Consider the following 26,052-nt stretch of genomic DNA (forward strand, 5'->3'; position numbering starts at 1 on the left):
CCAATTGTGGAAGAGCGTTCCAAACAAATTGCACCCTTTGTGAGGAGAAGGGTTTCCTAACATCTCTTTTGAATGATCTGACTCTAATTCTCAGACTATGGCCCCTAGTTCTAGAATCCCCAACCAGAGGAAATAGTTTTTTATTCTTATCAATCCTGTCTTTTTCTGTTAATATTTCAAAGACCTCAGTTAGATCACCCCTTCTCTGCCCCCCCCCCCACCCCCACACACCTTCCAGATTCTAGAGAAAACAGGAATAATTTGTATAATTTCTCCTCATAACTTATGAAGTCCAGGTATTATTCTTGTAAACTTACATTGTACTCCCTCCAAGGTCAATATATCTATCCTAATAAGTGGTGCCCAGATCTGCCCATGGTTCTCCAAGAAGAGTCCAACCAGGGTTTTGTACGACTGTAGCATAACCTCTGCGTCCTTGTCCTCCCATCCTCTAGATAGAAATCCCATTACCTTTTTTGATTATTTTCTGCAACCTTTCATGGCATTTTAAAGATCTATGCACCTGAACTGGAAAGCCTCTTTTGATATGCACTGGATTTATTTTAATACCATCTATAAAGTACCCTGAACTAATTATTTTTTTTTTCTGGCCAAAATGGTTAACTTCACACTTGCTTAAATTAAACTCCATCTGCCAAAGTTTTGCTATTTCACTTGGCATAACATTACAAAGGGATGTTGATAGTCTATCAACTACACTGCCAACATTACTGCCTAAGTTTGTCATCAGTAAATTTGGATACATGACTTTCTGTGCCATTATCCAGGTCATTAATAGACCATGTGAATAATTGAGGGCCGAGCACAGATCCTTGTGGGACGACACTGGTCACATGCTGGCAATTTGAGCACTTAGCCATTTACTTCCTGTTGCTTGCCAAGCAACCAAACTTTCCTATCCGTGTCAGTAATCTGCATTCAATTCTGTGGCATCTACCTCAGTTAATAACCTCTTATGTGGGACTTTATCAAATGCCTTCAGGAAGTCCACCCTGTCCACTACCTTAATCACCTCTTCAAAAGTTTCAGTGAAGTTTGTCAGGTATGACCTTCCTGTCATGAATCCATGCTGGCTTCCACGTTTAACTGAAAATTTTCAAGGGTGTTCAGTGACCCCATTCTTATTTATACAGTCCCAACAATTTCCACATCACAGATGTTAAAGTAACTGATCTGTAATTCCCTGGTTTTGCACTTTCACCCTGCTTAAAAAGGGGAGTATCATGCAGTTTCCTCATCCAGAGGGACAACTCCTGTTTCTAAGGAACTCTGGAATTTTATAGTTAGGACATCTACAATGTGTGCCCCTACTTCCTTTAACAGCCTCAGAGAAAACCATTAGAGCCCAGGGATTTGCCACTCTTTAATTTTGAAACTTTCCTCATTACTGACGGTTTACTTTAATTTTAGCATTTGGTAAAGTTCCACATAAGAAACTAACTAAGGTCGATGCCACAGAATTCTCCTCCTCAATCTCTCCCCACACCTGAGGCATGGTGACCCTCAGGTTAAACCACCACCATCCTCTCTCGCTCCCTCTCTACTCTTACCTAACAAAACTCCACCAGGCCACCTTAGAATTAAGATACAAATTAATAACTATTTTGTTGAATGGTGTAACAAGTCTGAAAGTAGCTTACATTTCTCTGTATTTGTTGCATAATTTGTAATATTTCATTTTTTTGCATCATTATTACAGTTCATCGAAGGATCATTTGATGAATATTTGAAACATCTTGAAAAACCACAGGTATGATATTGATATTTTATATATTTTTATGAAAGCAAAATGTTATCTGAGCTCTCAGTGAATGGTATCCAAATTAATTCTTGGAAACTTTGTGAAGCTATATGTTCTGATCCTAAGTGATATTCAGAAGAAAACTTGTGAAATGTTACATTAAGTTTACTCTTAATTCAACAGGTCACTTGTCTGATAATTAAATATTTTTAAGCACTGTGTTCCCATTTTGCAACATTACACTGCTTCATTCACATTGCTGGGTGATTCGATTTTTTTTGTGTGTACTGATGAGCTCTAAAGCAAAGGTTAGAATAACTGGGGGATGAGTTGAATTTTTATGTTAATTGGAAATTACATAGAATTAAGTGCAGTGCTACTTTTGCAGACCAATTGACTTCACTGTCCATGGACTTCTCAAATACTCTATTGGCTCTGTTGTGAGAAGTGTGGGTGCTGGAAAAGCACAGCAGGTCAGGCAGCATCCAAGGAAGAGGAGAGTTGATGTTTCAGGCATAAGCCCTTCATCAGGAATGTGAAGGGGAAAGGGGACTGAGAGATAAATGGGAAGGTGGGGGTGGAGCTGGGGGGAAGGTAGGTGGGATGGCGATAGGTAGATGCAGGTGGGAGGTACTAGTGATAGGTCGGTGGGGAGGGTGGAATGGATAGGTGGGAATTTGTAGATCTCTCCTTTTCCCCACCTCATCCCAGATCCGAGCCGCCCTCATGACCTGTCCATTTTCCTTCCCATCTATCAACGAAAATTCAGCAAATAACTTTTAACACCTCCAAATTAGCCTCCTATGTCCTGGGAGGGAGAAGGATGCATCATTTACCACATTTAAATTATATGTTCCAACTCTTGGAACTTGAACTTCTGTCTGCCACATTGATCCACTGGCATAGTGAGCATGGAGGCCTAGTGACAAGGTGTAATTCTGCTGAAACCTTGCCCCCTCTTGACACCATTAACTGAAGATACACACCATTTGTGGTTTGTCCTCAGTGTAATGACAAGTGATTGTTCATAATGAATGTAAATGTCGTTGATTAATTTTCAAATCTGCTCTCCAACTGACTCTGCTTGGCACTGTTCTCCTAATATTGATGGGTGTAATGGGGCAGGATTGGAAGGGAGGAGGCATAAAAGTGTTTTTGCCATGATTAGTACAACAAGATCGGCGTCAGTGTATTTCTGTCATTCATAGTAGTTTTGCAAACCTGTTACTGCATAATATGAGAGTCGGCCCAGAAAAGCTCAGTTCCCTCGTTCACGAATTTTGTAATTGGGGTCGTGCAATTCTGATGCCTCTCGGCATGTTAAGTGTGGTTTCTAAAGCAGTTTCCCCAAGCAAGCTGACTGACCTCTTCAACAAGACGGAGAAAGTCAGTCTGCTTGGCTAGAATGTTTACCTGCTTTGGATATGAGGTTGGTTAGCATAATTCACTGGATCGTGAGAGTGGTGCTGGAAAAGCACAGCTGGTCAGGCAGCATCTGAGGAGCAGGAAAATTGACGTTTCGGGCGGAGCCTTTCATCAGGAATGAAACAGTTCACTGGATGGTCAGTCTCCAGTGAAAGTTGATGCCAACTGCGTGGGTTCAATTCCTGCACTTTCTGAGGATATCAAGAGGGAATTTACTTCTTAAACTCTTCCCTCACCCGAAAGAGCAACCTTTGGTTCGGTAGGACTATAGTGACTGAGCAAAGAGGAGAGCACCAGTGGGAGGTATTGCTAAACATAGTTTGGGTGTCACTTTTGTAATTTGGCTTTTTGTAATGGCTGTTTCAATGTAGCACTTAAAGAAATTTGAATTAAAGATTTTTAATGTTAGATATTTTAAAGTGATAAAGTGAAAGATAGAATGTTTGGAGAGGATTTGAGGATAAACATTTTGATCTAGAGTGTGGTGGGGGTCTGGAATGCACTGCCTGGGAAGGTAGTTGAGGCAGTAACCTCACAACCTTTTTAAAAAGTACTTGGATGACCACTTGAAGTGTCCAAGGGCCAAGTGCTGGGAGGTAGGATTAGGGTAGTAATAATTATTTCTGATAGTATAGATGGATCAAAGGGCCCCTTCTATACAATACGATTCTGATTTTTTTTTTGTGTGGTATTGCCCATCTTAATTCAGATATATTATGGGAATAGAGATATCATGATGTTTATCATGCAATATATTGGGATTTTTGTCTGTGCCTTGAGGGTTTTATCTCATGTCTTTGCCCATGATTCTGTGAAAATCAACATTACATTCTCTATTTCTTGAATCACGACTGGATATGGACTGATTTCTGAGGAACAAATCGGAATTATAATTTGTTCCTCAGAACTAAGTCCATGTCCAGCAGTGATTCAATGCTATATTGACCCCCTGGCAAATTTTAACCATGTTAAAAATTTTCAAGCATTCATGTACATGCACTCTTCCAGGAACTATCTTGTACATTATTATATTAAAACATGCAAAGAGAAATAGAGAATGTAATTTTGACAGTTTAATTGTGAATTGTATTCTTTTAACTGTTTTCAATGTTTGAAGCGTGTAAAGGATCCTGCATAATTAATTAAGAAAATTATGGACACAACTCCTCTTTAGTGTTCATTCTGGACAGAAACTCTGGACCACTTTTGTTTGTAGCTCAAGGTCCAGTTCAGTGAATTTTCAATTTGGTTGTTTAAGAGAAGGAAAAATCGTATGAACTACAATAGATGGCCATGGGTTCTTTCCTCAGTTTTTAGATCTTGATGTAGTTTATTTAAGTGTTAGGCAGCTGCATGTACATTATGGATGTGAGGTCTGTGACGTCCTTTTAATTGAATTAATTGCTTATTCAGTGCCCAAGTAGGATATAGAGTCATAAGAGTTCTACAGCACAATAAAGGCTGTTCGGCCCATTGCATCCATGCTGATCTATTTTAATCCCGTTGTCAGTGTTTTTGTATGCTTTTCCAGCATTGTATGCTTCAGTATCTCAAGTGCACATCTAAATACTACTAAAATGTTCAGAGGGTTTCTGCCTCCATCACCCTCCCAGGTTTGGAGTACAGAGTATAAAACCTAAAGGGTAACTTTTAATTTGGAAACCACTGTTTTAAATTATTTGAATACAAACTGAACTGTGAATTCAGGACATAATGAAGGTGGGTTGAGTGGAAAGAATGTCACTCCAGTGTTCTTTAAATTTTCAACATGGCTTTTTAAAAATTGAATTTTTTTATAACAAACAAAACCTCTTTGAAGGAAATATATAAACATATAAAATATAGGAGCAGGAGTAGCTCACTCAGCCCTTATGAACCTTCTCTGCTATTCAGAATGATCATGGCTGATCATTCAACTCCGAACCTGCATTCTGCCTGTACCCTTGGTTCTTTTTAACCCTAAGAACTATGTCCAACTCCTTGAAAACATTGAATGTTTTGGTTTCAACCACTTTCCACAGGCTCACTACTCTCTGGGTGAAGAAGCATCTCCTCATCTCAATCCTAAATGGCCTACCTGGAATCCTGAGATCCTACTTTTGGACTTCTTGGTCATCAGGAACATCTTTTCTGCATTTATAATGTCCAGATTGTTAGCATTTGATGGATTTCTGTGAGATCCCCTGTCATTCTTCTAAACTCCAGTGAATGAGGTTGGAAGTGTCAAGAGAGTGTCCTTTGCCTTTCACTTCCAGGCAACGAACAGGAAGTAGTTGGAGATATGAACATGTTGTTAGTGTTAATAGGCGAGAAAGGTGCAGGTGTTAAGATAGGGAAAACATGGGCAATGGAAATGGTGTGATTATCCATAATACAGCATGCACTCCGTGCATTGGCAAATGTGGCCAGTGACATCACTTGCCTGTGGCAGGTGAAGTGTAGAAAGTGTCTGTACTTGTGCAATGTCACCATGTTGTGTGTGCAGTGGCCTCACCCTGCATGAATGCACTGTTGATGAGGGATTGGGCAAGCTTTGGGGAGAAGGGGGTTGGGGGGGGGTGTGGGAGGTGGGGGTTATGGTGGATGAGATGAAGATACCGATGCTTCATAGCCATGCTCACCTGCCACTATCTGGCCACCTGCCCTCTCCAGCGACCTTTCATCAGCTAGGAGGCTGTGCTTCTGATGTTACATCCCTGGACAAGGAAGTTGAGACCATAAGAGTAGATCGTTTGGCCTGCTCCACCATTCATTTGGATCATGGCTGCTCTGAGTTGACCACTTTCCTGAGATTTCCCCGTTAAGTGTTGATTTCCCTTCTCATCAAGAATCTACCTATTTAATTATACACAGGACTCTACCCATAAATCCTCTGTGAGAAGGAGAGAAGAAATTCCTCCTCAGCTCAGTTTTAGATTGATGCCCCTTTATTCTGAGATTATACCTGTGCTTCTAGACTCTTTCCAAGAAAGGAAACATTCTCTCAGCATTTACCCTGTGAAACCCCTTAGGAATCCTATGTCTCAATGAGATTACCCCTCTTTCTTCCAAGTTCCAATGGTCCAGACAACCCCACCATATCAGGGTTCATCCTGGTGATCCTTAGATGAATTGTCTCCAATGAACTAATATTTTTCCTTGAATAAAGGGACCAAAACTTCTCTCACTACTCCAGTTGTGGGCTCACCAACACCTTGTACAGTTGCAGAAAGACTTTCCTACTTTTAAACTGCAACCCCTTTGAAATAAGGGCCAACATTCCATTAGCCATCTTGATTACCTGCTGCATTTGGGTGCTCGCGTTCTGTGTTTTGTGCATTTGTTGCGGGGTGAGTGTGGGTTCAGCGGCATCAGTGAAGTGGGCCCACCGGTGAAGTGCTGGCATTTAACCGGGTAACGCCTACATTGGTAGGTCTGGTGCAGGTGGTGGTGAGGCAGTTGAGGCCTCCCTTGAGGTTAGGTGCTGGCATGAATGGGATCCGAAAGACTGATACTCTGAACTTTCTAACTTAATAATTTTTCTAATTTGACCTATAATGACCTGTAATCCTGGACTATTTATTTCTTTACTTTTTTTTGTTTCCTCAGAATTTGATCTTGCATATGAGTATCTAACATGGTGCAGTAATGCGGTGACTGTAAATTTTTAAAAGCACTCATTCGAGTACATGTAACATTAAAGTTAATTCAATTCAGTACTGGTGCTAATGCGCTTAATAGCGCTCCATTTCTGACCTAGTCCCCACCCTTTCGCTTACATTGTAGAGGTTTTGTTTGGTGTTGTGTGCATGTTGACCCAGCTCGTGATTAAACAAAATAAAATATGTCTGCGTTTTGGTACAGAACTGCATTCCTTGATGTATTAGAACTATATTTCTAATCGTATTTGAAATATTTAAGTCTCATTAAATTTTAATGAGCAACTTCTAACTTTGATTTCTTTTCCCAATGCAGGAATGGGTTGGGCAAGTGGAAATCAGTGCTCTTTCACTCTTGTACAAGTAAGTTCACCACGAATATTAATTCTATTGAATGCGCTTATATTTTTTACCTTGGAGTTGTGCATCGTTACTGTCATTCTGATCCTCTCAATTTGCTTCCTAATATCTTGGAAACGTATCAAAAGGGGGAAAAAAACACTCTTGCATCTATAGTGCTTTTCATTTTCTAAAGTATGTTGCAACCACTTAATACTGAAGAGGGTTTTGATTTGATCCCTAATTCAAAAGGTAGTATCTCTCTCAATGAAGTATTCCCTTTGTTAGGTTCTTTTCCTGAGGTTTCAAACACGAGATGCAATTCACACATGCCAACTTCTGCAAACAGTTACAGTTTATTAAAGCCTGTACAAACTAGGTGAGCCCCTTTTGAGCCTCTTTGCAGGTGTGCGAGGTAGAGTCAAAAGAGGCCCCAAACAAAGAAAACACAACCCCCTTTATACAGGTCAGTTGGCCATGCTTACGGATACTCTGGGCACTCTCCCACTGTCACGTGCCACTCGCGACAAGCCCCAGCTACTCCCTCACAGTCACATCTTACCCCAGGTACGATGAGATCATCCTCTGAGATAATGTAAATGTGAATGCCCTAATCCTGGGGAATCATTGTGCGAATGATTTTCTGACTCGGTGATTCCTCAAGACAATGCAGGCGCAGCTCCCCTAGCTTCAGGCGGTAGCTGCAAAAGCATTTCTGAATGGAAGAGATTACACGATAGTTTAATTTGAAATAGTAGGGGAGTAGTAGCAAATGACTGTTTAATTCGAATGGGAGTCATTTGCATTCCTGCATGAATGTCGTCCCCACGTACTTCCAGAATGTTCACTGTGTAGTTTAACCCTTTAATGTTACATTAATGTCCAGAGAGATATTCCCATTTAATCTTTTAACATTACACCTTAGCATCATAGTAAGGTGACATACTAGACTTTATTTTGAATCTTACAGTGATACTGAAACACCCAGTGAAAAACGATTTATTCTGTCTAACCAGCTTTTTCTACGTTAGATTACTTGAACAGTTTATTCTTCCGTTAGCAACACACAAGTGTAGTGGTACACTGATCAAGATGGATGCAATCAAACTGATAATCAGATCAAAGCCTTTTAAAGATAGACTAAATTTCACTTTGTCAGGGCCTCTTTATGTCAGTGAATAAATAAGAAATGATCATATAGCCTCTTGCAACATTTAAACGGACTGAAGTTTGATCACTTTTCAATACAGTGAATTTTAAAATATTTCAACCATTGCCACATTATCTATGACCATTTCCTTTTAAATCCCTTGGGTGTGAGCTGTCCAATCTTGGTAACACATCTGCTTTTAGTATTCATACTCTAATACTTTGTTTCTTGTGATAAAGACTTTTAAAATAATTTCTCCCTGTCTTTAGTTATCTGTAACTGGTTCCTAAAACTTCCTAATCATCTGGCCCACCACTGCCCTGAATGCCTGGTTTTGATTTGAATACTCTCTTCGGTTGCCTTTCGTAACCATTGGTGGTTCATTCTTCTTGTTGAGTCTTCCTCTTTGACAGGAATAACGTTTTGCTGAGCATTATAATATATCTACATAAATGCCTGCATTGCACATGCAGTGCTTTTCCATTAATGTACCTTCTTGTCTGCTTTAGACAGCTCTTTCTTCATACCTCTGTAATTGCCCTCATGTAAGTTGAGAGCACTGCGTTGTTCTGTCTCTCAAACTGAATTCAAAATTTGATTGCTAATCCCTAGAGAATCCTTACCTATGGTTTCTTTTAATAATCCTACTTTATTACACATTACCTTATTAATATAACTTGTTCCCAAGTAGGTTTTGCAACACATTGCTCCTGATACACTCTACGGATGTAACTTTTGTGTTATTCTTACCTGTTGGATTTGTCTAATCAATATGCAAGTTAAAATCAGCTGTTACAATTGTCGTGCTCTTCTTGCATATCTTCATTGTTCTACAGTTTAGAATTGATCTCCAATGAGGCAACTTTTCAGAGGCCTGTGGACAACTCCCAGCCGTAACTTCTTGCTCTTGTTGATCCTTATTTCAATGTAAAGTTATGTCCGAGCACAATCTATTGCATCTATATCACTATTCCCCACTGACTTAATCACATCCTTTGTTGACAAAGCTATCCCTCATCCTTTTACCTTTTGCTTATTCTTCTGGAATACAGAATACCCTTCAATATTGAGTTCCTTGTCTTGGTCACCCTGCAATTGTATCTTTGCAATAGCTACGAAGGAATATTTATTTATTTCTATTTGAATAACTCCACAGCGACCGGTATCCCATCACCAAGTAACCCTTTGGTTACATGTGGAATGTCCTTTACAATGATCCAGCTCCCTAAGAACCAACTCTGAGTCAGTATGCCTGACACTTCTGTTCTTAAGTTAGCCAGGGCTCCATGATTGGATCAGATTAACAGCCCCACTCAGGGAATCTTCTTTGAGGGTAACCTAGCTGACGTCGTTATAGTTATTAAATCCCTCCCATCACCGAGTCCGAGGACATAGGCTATTTCTTTTCCTTGTAGCTCCTCCTGGGGTGTTTTAGCACTAGGGCAGGTTCTTCCGACTCTGCCTCGGAAACTGGCAGCATGTAATGCAATAGCTTGCCTCTTGCATCTGGAGCATCTTGTAAGACATTCATTCTCTTCAGGTGGCGAAAACACTGACACGGGGACATCCGCTGTGCCAATTTCAAATTCTTTCATATGGTCCACATGCTTGCTCAGGACCAATGCACCTACCTGCACCATGTATGTCAGTGGACCTGAACTTGCGTCGACCAGGCCTACCATCCATGCAGGGTCATTCTGCGGTTCAAATTTTGTTACTTTGAAGTAAACCGTCTCTCTTGCAGTAAACCATCTCTCTTGCTTAGTAGAGTCTTGCATCCAGCATTGGTGTTCCTGATGCTGTTTCATGCTCTAGGAAGATCAGATTTAACCTGCTGCTGAGTCTTCTCCCCATTAGCAACTCTGGAGCTCTCCCTGTTGTTGCATGAGAGAGAGTCCTATAATCAAATAGGAACTGGGACAGTTTGGCATCTAATGAAGCTGTAGGCTGTTTCTTTAAGCCTGCCTTCCATGTTTGGACTGCTTTTTCTACCAGACCATTGGATGATGAATGGCATGGTGCTGTCATAATATGTCAAATGTCATTGAACTTTAAGAAATACTCAAGTTTCCTGCTGATTATCTGTGACCGATATTTTCGGGAGTTTGTGTATTGCAAACATCCCTGTGATGGATGGATGAATGAATTCTGCACATCAACAACTTTGAGTGGGCATCCACAATGACTAAGAACATTGAGCCTGTGAATGGACCTGCATAGTCAACATGTAACCAAGTCTAGGGTTTAAGGAGCAACCCCAGGAAGGTGGGGGAGCTGCAAGTGGAAATGTTTATCCTTATTGGCAGCTATGTAAGCATCCAATCCTGACCACCCGACACAACTTCCCGCCAACATTATCATTTTGGAAACCCCTGGATGACCCTGGTGGAATTTAGCCAACGTCTGGCAGCGACCTCTGCTTGGGACAATCACTGCTATTCCCCATAATAATATTTCAACCTCTGCTGTGATCTGGTCTGGCCAAGTCCAGAAAGGTTTCAGTTCTGATTGTGACAGTGCTTTGGTTTCCCACATCACCTCTGGTTTTGCCAGGACTGGATCTTTCTGCATCCAGAGTCTGATATTGTCAGCTGTGACCGGAAGTGTGTCCAGAAAATTTGGAACTATTCCCGACTTTTCCAGTGGCTGTACCACTGGTGGTGTATCTGCCAGTAGGAGGTGGCTCAGTGCATCTGCATTCACTACTTGGCCTCCTAGATGGTGTTCAAACGTGATTTATCCACACTTAAAGTCCACTGCTGAATTTGAACTGAAGCAATGGGTGGGCACTGCCTTGTCCTCTTTAGGTGGACCAAGTAGGGACTTTTGGTCCGTCATTACAAATCTATGTCCGTAAAGGTATTGGTGGAATCTCCTGACTCCAAATACAATTGCCAAATCCCCTTCTCAATCTGGGTGTATTTACACTCTGCGTTAGGCAAAGTCCTGGCTGCGTATGCTTCTGTTTGTTCTTTTCCATTGGCCACCTTTGAGCTAATACTATCCTGATGCTGTATGGAGAGGCATTGCATGCCACTACCAGATCTCGCTTGGCATCGTAGTGTGCTCACACCATAATGGAGGATGATAGCTGTTTCTTCCCTAAAAGCTATGGTTTGGCTACATGACCATTTTCAAGGTTTAGCCTTTTTTTTAGGAGTTGGTACAAAGGTGTCAGGAAGAAAGGCGGGTTATGAATGAACTTTCCGTTATGAATGAATGAAAAGTCATCAGCTCAAGAAAAGACCGAAGCTCCAGTAGAGATGTGAGAGCCAGGGCACCTTTGATTACCCTCACTTTATCTTCCAAAGGATATAATCCGGTCTTCTTGACTCTGTATCCCAAGTAGGTCACTTGGGGTGCTTAAGATATAGAATCCCTACAGTGTGGAAACAGGCCCTTTTGGGCCAGCAAGTCCCCACCAACCTTCTGAAGAGTAATCCATCCAGACCCATGCCCCAACATCTACCCCAGACTAATACACCTAACTTACACATCCATGAAGACCATGGGCAACTTAGCATGGCCAATTTACCCAACCTGCACATCTTTGGATTGTGGGAGGAAACTGGAGCACCCGGAGGAAACCCGCACAGACACTGGGAGAATGTGCAAACTCCACACAAACAGTCGCCCGAGGCTGGAATCGAACCTGGGTTCCTGGCGCTGTGAGGCAACAGTGCTAACCACTGAGCCACCGTGCTGCCAATGCAGCACAGACATTGTTCCCTTCTAAGGTGTATGTCTGCTTGGGAGAAATATCTAAGGACTAAGTCCAAGTTCTCTAACTGCTCCTTATTGGTCTTCCCTGTTATAAGCACATCATCCAGATAAATGGCGACCTGGGGTAGACCTTGTAAAATGTTCTTCGTTGTCCTTTGCTGGCAAGTCGCAGTCTCGTGTATTTGGTACAAACAATTATGTAGCGTACTTCTGGGATTCGTCACCTAACCTTAATTGCAAGTATGCATGACTCCTGTCCAGTTTTGTGAAGGACGACCCCCCTGCCGGATTTGTGTATCAATCTTTTATGTGAGTGATTGGGTAATTATCCAGCTGTGAAGAGCAGTTTACCGTTTGTTTAAAATCCCACAAAGGTGAACCAACCTGTCGGGCTTCACAATCTTTACAACAACCGGTGCTGCCCATTCCATAAACTGGATTGGTTTGATGATGCCTTTGCTATCCAGCCTTCTGATTTCTGCCTCTACTTGTGCACACAAGGCGCATGGCTCTGTGCGGGCCTTGTAGAATCGTCAAAGTGCTTCCTGGTCCGCAAACAAGATGGCCTTGGCTCTTTTGATCTAGTCTCAAGATCTACCTGAAAAATGTCCTGGTATTTAATTAGGACTTCATTCAGGCAGCCATTTTCTAATTGATAAATGAACCAAAGGTCATAGAGTAATAGAAATATCTGGCATGGAAACGGACCCTTTGGTCCAACTCATCCATGCCAACCAGATATCCTAAATTAATCTAGTCCAATTTGCCAGCATTTGGCCCATATCCCTCTAAACCCTTCCTATTCATCTATTCATCCATAATGCTTTCAAATGCTGTAATTTTACCAGCCTCCACCACTTCCTCTGGCAGCTTGTTCCATACGTGCACCACCCTGTGCGAGAAAAAGTTGCCTCTTCGGTTCCTTTTAAATCTTTCCCGTCTCTCTTTAAACCTGTACCCTGTACTTTTGAACTCCGCCCCCAGTGAAAAGACCTTGTCTACTTGGACCTGATCCATGCCTGTCATGATTTTATACATCTTTAAGGTCACCTCTCAGCCCCTGACACTCCAGCGAAAATAACCCCAGCCTATTCAGCTGTCCCTATAGCTCAAACCCTCCAACCCTGGCAACATCCTTTTCTGAACCATTTCAAGTTTCACAACACCCTTTCTATAGCAGGGAGATGGGAATTGCATGCAGTATTCCAAAAGTGGCCTAACCAATGTCCTGTACAGCTGCAACGTGACCTCCCAACTCCTTTACTCGCTGACCAATAAGGGCAAGCATACCAACATCTTCACTATCCTATCTACCTGTGACTCCACTTTCAAGGAACTATAAACCTGCACGCCAAGGTGTCTTTGTTCAGCAATACTCCCCAGGACCTTACCATTAAGTGTATAAATCCTGCTCTGATTTGCCTTTCCAAAATGCTGCACCTCGCACTTATCTAAGTTAAACTCCCATCTGCCACTCCTCCACTCATTTGCCCATCTGATCAAGATTCCGTTGTACTCTGAGATAACCTTCTTCGCTATCCACTACACCTCCGATTTTGGTGTCATCTGCAAACTTATTAACAATATCTCCTATCTTCACATCCAAATCATTTATATAAATGATGAAAAGCAGTGGACCCAGCACTGATTCTTGTGGCACACCACTGGTCACAGGCCTCCAGTCTGAAAAGCAACCCTCCACCATCACCGCTGCCTTCTATCTTTTGAGCCAGTTCAGTATCCAAATGGCTGGATCTCTCTGTATTCCATGTAATCTAACTTTGCTGACCAGTCTATCATGAGGAACCTTGTTGAAAGCCTAACTGAAGTTACATCTACTGCTCTGTCTTCATCAGTCCTCTTCGTTACTTCTTCAGAAATCTCAATCAAGTTCATGAGACATGATTTTCCAAGCACAAAGCCATGTTGGCTATCCTTAATTAGTCCTTGCCTTTCCAAATGCATGTAAATCCAGTCTCTCAGTATTCCCTCCAACAACTTGCCCACCACCGAGGTCAGGCTCACTGGTCTATGGTTCCCTGGCTTGTTCTTACCGCCTTTCTTAAATAGTGGCACCTCATTAGCCAATCTTCAGTCTTCCGGCACCTCACCTGTGACTATCGATGACACAAATATCTCAGCAAGAGGATCAGTAATCACTTCTCTAGCTTCCCACAGAGTTCTAGGATACACCTGATCAGGTCCTCGGGATTTATCCACCTTTATGCATTTTAAGACAGCCAGCACTTCCTCCTCTTGTAAAATGGACATTTTTCAAGATATCACCATCTATTTCCCCACATTCCGTATCTTCTATGTCCTTCTCCACAGTAAACACTGATGCAAAATAAAGGTGTACCCATAATCTATAAAGATTCCCCAGTATAGGCTCTCAGTCTGTCCGAGATCTTATGCAAACCTAAGGTTGAAGTCCAGAGCAAATTTTATTAAAGACTGGTTCTGTGATAGTTGAAACAGCTGTTTCAGTGTTGACCTGCATTTGAGCCAGATGTTTTGATTTTGGTGTTGCAAAGCAATTTAACTGTTACAAACCAGGTATACATGCTTTTGCATGATTACGTTATTAATCCAGTATACCAAATGATGTCTCAGCATCTCATTAAGGGTTAAACCAAAGTCCTGTGCCTCTGCCGGTGGTCTTAACCTATTCAAAAATTCCGATTTAGATTGCTGTTGTTCTCAAATTGCTGAGTAAAAATGGTAGTGACTCAGAATTAGAGGAGGCTTGGGTCCATAATATTCCTTCACTAGATCTGTCAACTCTTGAAAGGTTTTAGTATCTGGTGCCTCAGGGAAAATTAGCTCCAAAATCTCTGCAGGTCCACATGCTGTCAGGGGAATTTCTCGTTGCTTTTCATCTGCCTCCGTCTCATTTGCCTGGAAAAATAATGGATTCTTTCCACAGACTGCCCAGTCTTTGGCAGAATCGAACATGTCAAGCTTCCCAAATAATGGCAGGATGCCAGAAATGCTTACCCTAACTCCCTCAGTCCAAAGATATGCAAATTAGTTGGCTGTACTAAATTGCCCATACTATCAAGGGATGTGTCGGCTAGATGGATTAGCCATGGGATATGCAGGGTCACAGAGATAGGTGGGTCCGTGTGGGATTAATCCTGAGATGATTACCGTTTGCGGTTCTGCTTTACAATGTATTCCTCAGCAAAATCTCTTTATTTGTCATGCCTATGTCGTTTGTAGCTAAATGGACTATAACAACTGGATCCTCCTCTCTCTAGTCCCACCCACACCCCACCCCTATCCAAGTCCCTCTCCAGCCCAGAAGAAATATCTTGCCTTGACACCAGGTAGGCAGCACAGCCGTTGGGACTATTTTTGCTTTGGTGAACATTTATCTATTCCCCTAACAATGCTTTCCGATATTACTGCTACATTTCTCTCTTAGTGGGGTATTTGAATGACACGTTAGACCACAGTGCTGTGGTCAGTACACTGAACCTCCCTGCCATCTTTGCCCTTGCCCACACTGGAGACAAGAACATTGTGTTTATTTTTGGGCAAGCACATTGGATGATGCTTCTCCAAAACTAAATTCTGGATCCCCATACCTTCCTTGCTGGACACTTTATCTTTCACTGTATAGAATGCAGGCTCTAAAATTCCTTTTCTAAATTTCTCCACCCCTTTAGTTCCCCATCTATCCCTGTCCCATTCTTCTCTCTCCGCATACCCCACCCCCAGCTCACTTTGGTTACTTGCCCTAATATCTGGCCCTCTTCGTTAGCTGTCAGTTTTTACCTGATTAGACTCCTGTAAAGTACCATGGGCCCATTAGTGCAAGCGGCTGTTGATCAGTTTGGAGGGGGCGAATTTATTTGTTTTGTAAGTGTACCATGTAGTTTCTCTCTCTCAGGATTTTCATTTGGGGAGTTTAAATTTAAATGGGCTGGGGGAATTCTGGATTGTAAGCATTAAATACCAATCTGTACTTGTTGGATGTGTCTCTGGGATGACCATTGTTTGCAAATCTACAGTTACCTTCTCCTCTTCATTGGACATTGAGCTCAGCATTTATACCTACACTACTGCAAGATTGCCAATTGGAAAGTGTGATCTAGTGTCATTGTTCTAATACTTTGTTTCTTGTTATGTCTGTATTGCACCGTTGTCGCACACACACTCTGTTTCTGTTTCTGACTCTCTCTGTGACTCTCCTCCCCCACCCCAATCATTTTCCTGATATTCATTTTTCTTTTCCCCTCCTGAAAATAGTGTGGAAATATAGTTGTCCCATCTGATACAAGCCCAATACATGGGTGCTGAGCTCATCCAGTACTGTGGTCAGTTCCCATTTTAGTTTTAGCAGATATTAGGAGAGTCTTGGCTTGACCTGATCTGATCAGATGACGATATCCATGTGAATGTTTGACAGTAGCCAACTGGGAGAGATTTTTGCTGCTCATGGTTTGGACCAGAAAGTATGGTGTTAATTGATACTGATCCTACATTCGGCCCAGCTGACTATACCTAGGACCTTCTGGTTTCTATGGCTTGAAACAGTTAAGTTGTAATGACTGTTATCTCTTGGTTTGTACAGTAAGATAGAATATGATTAGGTTTTTCGTGATTGCTTCAATATAGTTTCTAATCTGTTATATTTTTTACTTTCACAGACGAGATTTTATAATTTACCAGGAGCCAAATAGACCACCTGCCCGTGTTACTGAAAATGGATTCCCTGACACAGTAAGTTCTCAGAAAAAGTGGTGAATTCATTTGCAGTGATTCTAAATGGAAATACAAGAAAATCACATTGTAAATCAACTCCAGAGGCATGACCATATAATCACAGTTGTTGTCCTTTGGATAAGGTGTTAAAACTGTTATCCCTTCTCTCTTTTGAACACGTGTGAAAAATTCAGTGACATTGTTTTATGAAGACCAGTAGAATTTACTTCCGTATCCTGGCAAATGTTTATCTAAAATCATTTGAAACAGATTTATATGGTTATGAACTCAGTTGTTTTTACAAGTTTACAGTATTCCAACTGACAGTTGCATGTCAGAAATGTGTCATTGCTTCAGAAATATATACTTTAGGCTGTAAAGTGCTTTGAAAGTTCCTGAGTTTGTGAAAGACCCCTCTGCAGATATAATTTCGTTATTTCCAAATACTTACTGCTTAGAAGTCAGTTTTAAAATAAAGTTTGCATTGTTGAGACCATCTGAAGTATCAGTAATTTGTACAGCTGCGACCGAGTACAACACTCGAAAGCTGTACTTTTCTTTAAACTACTGAACTCAAGTATTACTGTATCACAAGCTTCATCTCCCATTTGATTGCTTGCTGAGCTTCCCATCCTAAACCTTAAAACCATGTCGATAACTAACATCATCCATCTCCATCCCTGCCTTAGCTTGTCTGTTGCTGAAACCCTCATCCACACCTTTGTTATCCCTCAACATGATTTTAAAATATTATTCTGACCAGCCTTCTGCCATCTACCCTCCGTAACCTTAAGCTCATTCAAATTCCTACAGACAGTTTCCAAACTTGCACCAAGACAGCCTGTGTGTGGAGCTGTGGGAGATGGGCGGGGGGGAGATACAAAATGAGTATGTTTGCATCAATGTTTAATGTGGAGAAGGACATGGAAGATATAATGTAGGAAAATAGATGGTGACATCTTGAGAAATGTCCATATTATGGAGGAGGAGGTGCTGGATGTCTTGAAACGCATAAATCCCCAGGACCTTATCAGATGTACCCTAGAACTGGGTGGGAAGATAGCGAAGTGGTTGCTGGGCCTCTTGCTGAGATGTTTGTATCATCGATAGTCAAAGCTGAGATACCAGAAGCCTGGAGGTTAGCTAATGTGGTGCCACTATTTAAGAAAGGTGGTAAGGAAAAGCCGGGAACTACAGACTGGTGAGCCTGTCATTGGTTGGTAGGCAAGTTGTTGGAGGGAATCGTGAGGGACAGGATTTACATGAATTTGGAAGGGCAAGGACTGATTAGGGATAGTCATTGTGACTTTGTGCATGGGAAATCATGTTTCATGAATTTGATTGGGTTTTTTGTAGAAGTAACAGAGGATTGGTGAGGGCGGAGCGGTGGATGTGATCTATGTGGATTTCAGTAAGGCATTCAACAAGGTTCCTCATGGTAGACTGGTGAACAAGGCTAGATCTCATGGAATACAGGGAGAACTAGCCATTTGGATACAGAACTGGCGCGAAGGTAGAAGACAGAGGGTGGTGGTGGAGGAGGGTTGTTTTTCAGACTGGAAGCCTATGACCAGTGGTGTGCCACAAGGATCAGTGCTGGGTCTACTGTTTTTTGTCATTTATGTAAATGATTTGGATGTGAACATAGGTGGTGTAGTAAATAAGTTGCGGATAACACCAAAAAGGTGTAGTGAACTGTGAAGAAAGGTTACTTCAGAGTACAACAGGATCTTGATCCGATGGGCCGTTGGGCTGAGGTGTGGCAGATGGAGTTTAATTTAGATAAATGTGAGGTGCGGCATTTTGGAAAATCAAATTGTAGCAGGATTTATACACCTAATAGTAAGGTCTTGGGGAGTGTTGCTGAACAAAGAGACCTTGGAGTACAGGTTCATAGTTCCTTGAAGGTAGAGTCGCAGTTAGAAAGGATAGTGAAGAAGCATTTGGTATGCTTTCTTTCATTGGTCAGAGTATTGAGTACAGGAGTTGGGAGGTCATGTTGCGGCTGTACAGGACATTGGTTAGGCCACTGTTGGAATATTGCGTGCAATTCTGGTCTCCTTCCTATTGGAAAGATGTTGTGAAACTTGAAAGGGTTCAGAAAAGATTGACAAAGATGTTGCTGGGGTTGGAGGATTTGAGCCATAGGGAGAGGCTGAATAGGCTGGGGCTGATTTACCTGGAGCATCAGAGTTTGAGGGGTGACTTTATCGAGGTTTATAAAATCATGAGGGGCATGGGTAGCGTACATAGACACGGTCTTTTCCCTGGGTGGGCAAGTCCAGAACCAGATGGCATAGGTTTAGGGTGAGGGGGAAAGATTTAAAAGGGACCTAAGGGGCAACTTCTTCACACACAGAGTGGTACGTGAATGGAATGGGCTACCAGGGGAAGTGGTGGAGGCTGGTACAATTTCAGCATTTAAAAGGCATCTGGATGGGTATATTTATAGGAAGGGTTTGGAGGGATATGGGCCAAGTGCTGGCAAATGGGACTAGATTAGGTTAGGATATCTGGTCGGCATGGACGAGTTGAAGTCGAAGGGCCTGTTTCATGCTGTACACCTCTACGACTGAGTAAGGGATTCCATGATCCTGTGAAGTTCTTTTCACCCAACATCTCTGTACTCACTAGTCTACCTTGGTTGTACAATGCTCGATTTAAATATTTTCAGCCTTGTTTCCAAACCTGTAATAGATCACCACTAGATCTCCAAACTGTATGTTTTCGATTCTTATACAGTCCAGGTTTTCATTGCACAAATTTGAAATGACTTGCTGCTCGCTGTTCGAGTCTTAGTATCTGGGACAAAGACAGAAGTTGCTGGGAAAGCTTGGAAGGTTTGGCAGCATCTGTGAAGGGAAATCAAAGTTAATGGTTCAGGTCTGGTGACCCTTCCTCCGATCCTTTTCCAGCAACTTCTGTTTTTGTTTCTGATTTACAGCATCCACAGTTCTTTTGGTTTTTATTTCCCTAGTATCTGGAATTTGCTGCAGGCGTCTGTGTGGCTTACTTTCCTCCTTTTTAAAGATTCTCTTTAAAAGCTGCTTCTTGAACCAAGCTGCATTTGATCATCTGACCTCCCGATCTGGTCAGACCTTTGCGAATTACCAGAGGTGAAGTTCTAAATGTTTTGACATTGTTGCATCCTGCACCAGAATGCTTTTGTACTCTGTCCTGACCTCTAACACTTTTAAAGAAATGTCTGGAAGTAATTGGTGAGTATCTTCTGTTGAGAGAAGCCCCTCCACAAATAATTATGATAGGTATAAACTTATCTATTACAGGTTTTAATGTAAATAATACGTTTAAACACAATCTGTCATTTCATACATACTTTCTTCAGTGGCTGTAACCAATGTTATCAATGATCTGGTTTTATTTGTTCAGTAATGAAGAGATGCTGAATGATTCACTGGAGGTAGTGGTCTCAGCTTGAATCTGGTTTCAGAGTTGCTGTTCAAGTGAATAGGCATAAAACTTGAAGCAGCTCTGAAAGATGGTAGATTTTGGATTGTAGCAGGAAATCACAACTCAAATAAAAATAAACAATACTTTCCTCGAATGGTATTATCACTTAGCTTTTGGTATTGTGCACTAAACTGTAAAACTAACCTAAACTTAACCTTTTAAGTGCCCCATACGCAAAGCATTTTATAAACCCAAGGGCAAGAGTTTTTTGGGTGGCAGTGTTTTCCACTCTACTAGTCCAAAAGTTGAATATGAACTCATTCCAGTTGTGGCAGTCCCAAGGAGCATTAGTTGACTGGATTTGGACATTGATAGTAACCTGCTAATGTCCAAAGATGATAATAGTAAGACTAATTGGACCATTTATTTTCTCAACTTCCATTTAGATCCTTTTATGCTTTTCAAATGGAAATCATTATGATAGTGTCTATCCTAAGACATTTGTGGATGCTGCAGCCATTTGCCAGTGTAAGTACTCTGATTTTAATTTGCAAATTCATTTTATTGTCTATAATTTGCAACAGGGCGAAAGTGAGTACTGCAGATGGTGGAGATTACATTCCTGATGAAGGGCTTTTGCCTGAAACGCCGATTTTTCCTGCTCCTCGGATGCTGCCTGACCTGCTGTACTTTTCCAGCACTATACTCTCAACTATAATTTGCAACAGACTATTCAAAACTGCTGATGTTACATCACTTTTTAAAAATGTGCAAGATTTTTTGAAATGTCTCATTTAAATGGAGTTTTAGCTTTTGCATATGTATCCTTCCCTCCAACTGATTCGCTAGATTGTTAGAGACAGAGTGAGAAAGTACTGCCGAAATGCTTGCCTCCTTCACAGCTGCCATAAAAATTTTAAGATGTGTCTGTGTGTTTTCACTCCTGAGTGTGATGATTTGAATAACTAGCTTTTCTTTTTATGAAAAATATTGTCTGTGAAGGTTAATTAATTGAAACCAAAAAAAGACGAATAATTAACTGAACCAAAAAATATTTAATTATTCATGAGTCTATCTTGTTTTGTAAGAGGTTCATTGTAAATCTAATGATGGAAATTTGTTATCTCACCTGAAGTGCAGCTGGGTGAATTGAAGATCTGAAGCCATCTGCTTCTTGATGAGAGAGACTTTATGTAGGTCACTGTCATTTTCTTAAGTTCTCATCACCAAAGGACTGTTTAGCTGTTTGCTGGACTCAAAAGACACGGTGACCTTATGATTTTTAAAGCTTCAGATCTTTCTAAGAGACAAAAAAACCCTGCAGATGCTGGAATCCAAAACCGACAGGCAGGAGGCTGGGAGAACACGAGAGGCCAGGCAGCATCAGGAGGTGGAGAAGTGGACGTTTCTAGTGTAACTCTTCAGGACTCTGAAAAAGGGTTATGTCGACTTCTCCACCTCCTGATGCTGCTTGGCCTCTCGTGTTCTCCCAGCCTCCTGCCTGTCAGATCTTTCTAAGGCACAGATGTTGCTACCACTTGGTTTTCTGTAACAGGCCTTAATAAATCACAAACAATTGGTATGTAGTGAACAAATGATGGGAAAGGCACATGGAATGTTGTGATTTTGTGCAACGGGAAAGGATGTTTTGTTACAATTATATAATGTGTTGATGTGGCCAATCTAGAGTACTGTGGACAGGTTGGGCCTGTAACCATTGGGGTTTAGAGGAATGAGAGGTGATCTTATTGAATCATGCTAGTCCTTGAGGAGACCTGACAGGATTGATGCTGAAAGAATGTTTTCCCTGTATGAGAGACTAATATTAGAGGTCCACATAAGGTGGAAATGAGGAAAGATTTGTCTTTTTTGACTGGAAAGCAGTAGAGGCCAAATCATTGAATATTTTTGAGGAAGAGACCGTTAAACCCTTAACTAACAATGGAGTCATAAGACTTCAGCGGTAGGTAAGAAGTGGAGTTGAGGGCACAGTCAGGTGAGCAATGATGTTATTAAGTGGCAGAACCGACTTGAATGTGTTTAAAAAAAAATCTTGTTCCTAATTCCCTTATTTGTATGTTATTAAAATTGCCTCTTTCAAAGATGGCTGCAGTTGCATAGTCAGTACAGCTCTCCATGACCAAATTCTGTTTCTCAAAGTGCAAACCCAAATTCCAATGTTTTCGCTTTAACCTGTTTTTCTAATCAACCTGTTCAGAGATGTTATCTCACACCTCTGGAGTTGGTGGGACTTGAACTCAAGCTTTCCTGTCCAGGAGTAGTGACACTATCACTGCGCCACATGAGGGCCCAGTTAGCTGTGTTAATTTTTTAAAAAATTATCGAAGCTATTTTCTAATCAACCTGTTCAGAGATGTATTACCTACCTCTGGAGTAGATATGTGTTGAACCCAGGTCTGATGAGCCAGGGGTAGAAATACTTTCTCACAAAAGGGCCCTGCAAACCTATATTCATTGATTCTTTCAGTGACTTAAGTAGTTGGCATAGCTTCATCCACAGTTTTGTTTTTGGGATGTGTAGCTAACACCTTTGAGTGGAATGCGTTTTTAGCACAAAGCCAGACATTGAGTCTGTTCTTTGGTTAGTTTCTTGAATACATAGAACAGGTCATCTGACTGCAAGTAGTCATCTCTTTGGAGCACTTTGAATTGACTACTTCATTGGAAAATGGATGAAGACTCATACTGAATAAAGTTTTTGATTTAAAAGTTTTGAATTTGACATGCCTTTTAAAGGGTATAACAGTATAGAGTCATAGAGTCACACAGTGTGGAAACAGATCCTTTGGTTCAACTAGTCCACCCCCACCAGTTCCCAAACTAAACTAGTGCCACTTTCCTGCTTTTGGGCCATATCCCTCCAAACCTTTTGTATTCATGTACTTATCCAAATATCTTATAAACGTAACTGTACCTGCATCCAGCACTTCCTCTGGCAGGTCATTCCACACACTAATCATTCTCTGTGTTTTTTAAAAAAAGGTTGCCCTTTATATCCTTTTTAAAACTTTCTCCTCTCCCATAAGGGACCTCCAAAAGGTCACCCCTCAACCTCCAACGCTCCAGGGAAAGGAGTCCCAGGCTTTCCAGCTTGCTTTCATAACTCAGACTCTCCATTCCTGGCAACATCCTGGTAAATCTTTTCTGAACCCTCTCCAATTTAATAACATCCTTCCTATAGCGTGGCGACTAGAACTGCACACAATACTCCAGAAGAGGCCTCACCAGTGCCCAGCACAACCCGTATACTCCTATATTTAAAGGTCTAAGCAATGAAGGCAAGCATGCTAAATGCCGCCTTAACCACCCTCTCTATCTGTGACACAAATTTCAAAGAATTATGTACCCGAACCCCTAGGTCTTTGTTCTAAACAGCACTACCCAAGGCCTTACCATTAATTGTATAACCGCCCCCTTGTTTGTTTTAACTAAATGCAATACCTCGCATGTATCCAAATTAAACTCAATTTGCCACTCCTTAGCCCATTGACTTAATTGATCGCGATCTCTTTGTAATCTTAGATAACCTTCTTCATAGTCCACTATACCACCAACTTTGGTGTCATTTGCAAACCTACTATCCCATGCCTTCTATATTTTCATCCAAATTGTTTATATAAATGACAAACAGAAGTGGATCCATTACCATTTTCTATGGAGTACTCCTGGTCACAGGCTTCCAGTCTGAAAAACAACTCACCCCTGTCTCTGACCATCAAGCCAAATTTGTATCCAATTGGCAAGCTCACCCTGAATCCCATATGATCTAACTTTATTAATTAGAACCTTTTGACAAAGGCTTCATTGAAGTCCATGTAAACAACATCTATGCTCTGCCGTCATCAATCTGTTTGGTTACTTGCTCAAAAACACAATCAAGTTTGTGAGACATGATTTCCCTCACAAAATCATGCTGACTATCCCTAATCAGTCCATGTCACTCCAATGCATGTAAATCCAATCTTTCCAAATCGCTTCCAATAACTTACCCACACTGATGTCAGGCTCACAGGTCTATTGTTCCTAGGCTTCCCTTTACATCCTTTCTTAAGTAAAGGTACAACATTAGCCACCCTTCAGTCCTCTGACATCTCACCCGTGGTTATAGATGAAACAAATATTTCTGCTAGGGACACCGCAATTTGTACCCAACTTCCCACAACATCCTGGGATATACCTGATCAGGTCCCATAGTTTAATCCACCTTTTCTGCTTTCCAAAACTTCATCTTCTGTAATGTTAACTGTTTTCAAAATATTAATATTTATTTCCCTGCGTTCTCTAGCCTCTATTTCTTTCTCCAAAGTAAAAACTGATGCAAAATATTAATTTAGTATCTTTGCCATCTCCTGAGGTTCAGCACATAGAAGACTTTGTTGATCTTTAGGGGACCCTATTCGCTCTCTCGTTGCACTTTTGCTCTTAAAGTACTTGCAGAATTTCTCTGGATTATTTATTATTATTAACCTTATCTGCCAAGGCAATCTCTTTGCCCTCCTACAATGTCCCTACAATCTTTATACTCTTCAAAAGATTAATTTCATCCTAGTTGTCTCTGTCTAATGTATGATTCTTTCTTATTCTTGACAAGAACCTCAATGTATTCATCCATTGTTCCCTATTCATACCAACCTTACCCCTTTACTCTAACAGGAACATAATGCGTCTGAGCTCTTTATCACACTTTTGAAAACCTGCCACTTGTCAGTTGTCCCTTTACCTGTGAACAGTTTACTCAATCAACATTTACAAGTTCTTGTCTCATACTATTAAAACTTGTCTGACTCCAAGTAAGAACTTTAACTTTTATGGAAGGCGTGTCCTCTTTCATAGCTCTTTTAAAACTAATAGACTTATAATCACTAGTCCCAAAGTGCCCCTACTATCACTTTGCCCTTTGATACCTTTTGTGCTGCACGTTTCTTCATTTAGAAATCCTGCTTAGAAAACTGGTTGCACATTGCAAGTGACCACAAAGTGTCAATATATGGTTCAAGGAAAGGAGTCTTGAAGCGCGAAAAAGGTATCTGTTACGTAACTGGTCACAGAATATATTAATTCTGATGACCGTGATGCCGAGTAAAAGCAGGTCACATTCGGAACTTCAAACAACTTTAAATCTTAAAAATGACATAAAAAGGCTGGAAAGGATGGCTAACCAAGGTTAGCAGACTTTTGTGAATTAGAACCTGTCTCTTGGAGATGGAAAAAACAGGTTGAAGTGAGTCGGTAACTTTCCCTGAAACTAATCAAAAATGAGTTTTGAGAAGATTTGTAGCTCTGGCTGAGATTTTGGATGTAGGTTTGCTCACTGAGCTGAAAATTCCTGCTTTCAATATATATGTTTGGGTTTCTTTGGATTGGTGATGTCATTTCCTGTGGTGGTGATATTTCCTATCCTAAATAGAAAGCAGGAATTTTCAGCATTGCTTCTCATGAGGCCCACTGAAGATGTTACCTAGTAAGGTAACAAAATGTCTGGAAATGAACCTTTTAGCTCAGTGAGCAAACCTGCATCCAATAGCTGATTTGACTCTCTAATTCCAAAGCAAATACACTACAAATTGTAGAACCTGAGTGAATCTAATCCCTTATTCGGAAAAGAGCTTAAATGTATGGAAAGTCACAGATTGAGATTGCTGTGTTTTTATCTTTTTTTTTAAATTATAAAGGACCATATTTCTTTCTCAGGACTATAAATTGCAGTGGAAGTTGGACTACTGTTTGGTTGAGATACCAGAAGAGCTTTGCAACTTGAAAATCAGTCCCTGCATTTTTTTGTGTTGTGTAATAAAGTGTTGCTTTTTTGAAGCAGTGAGATAGTGAATTTGAGACTGAGTGCCACTGTGAGGGTTTGTGTTAAGGAAATTCTG

At 41.1% G+C, this 26,052-nt stretch overlaps 1 protein-coding gene across 1 annotated transcript in view; it reads left to right on the forward strand.

Annotated features, from left to right (window-relative positions):
• otud4 (OTU deubiquitinase 4) overlaps positions 1-26,052 on the forward strand; it is a 109,448-nt gene that overhangs the window by 29,089 nt on the left and 54,307 nt on the right. Inside the window, exons 3-6 of the mRNA XM_072571168.1 lie at positions 1,721-1,771; positions 7,142-7,188; positions 16,693-16,765; positions 20,605-20,686. Coding sequence (XP_072427269.1) covers positions 1,721-1,771; positions 7,142-7,188; positions 16,693-16,765; positions 20,605-20,686 — 253 coding nt within the window. The remainder of the gene's footprint in view (positions 1-1,720; positions 1,772-7,141; positions 7,189-16,692; positions 16,766-20,604; positions 20,687-26,052) is intronic.

This window comes from Chiloscyllium punctatum, chromosome 1 (genome assembly GCF_047496795.1).
Source record: "Chiloscyllium punctatum isolate Juve2018m chromosome 1, sChiPun1.3, whole genome shotgun sequence".
Classification (NCBI taxonomy): domain Eukaryota; kingdom Metazoa; phylum Chordata; class Chondrichthyes; order Orectolobiformes; family Hemiscylliidae; genus Chiloscyllium; species Chiloscyllium punctatum.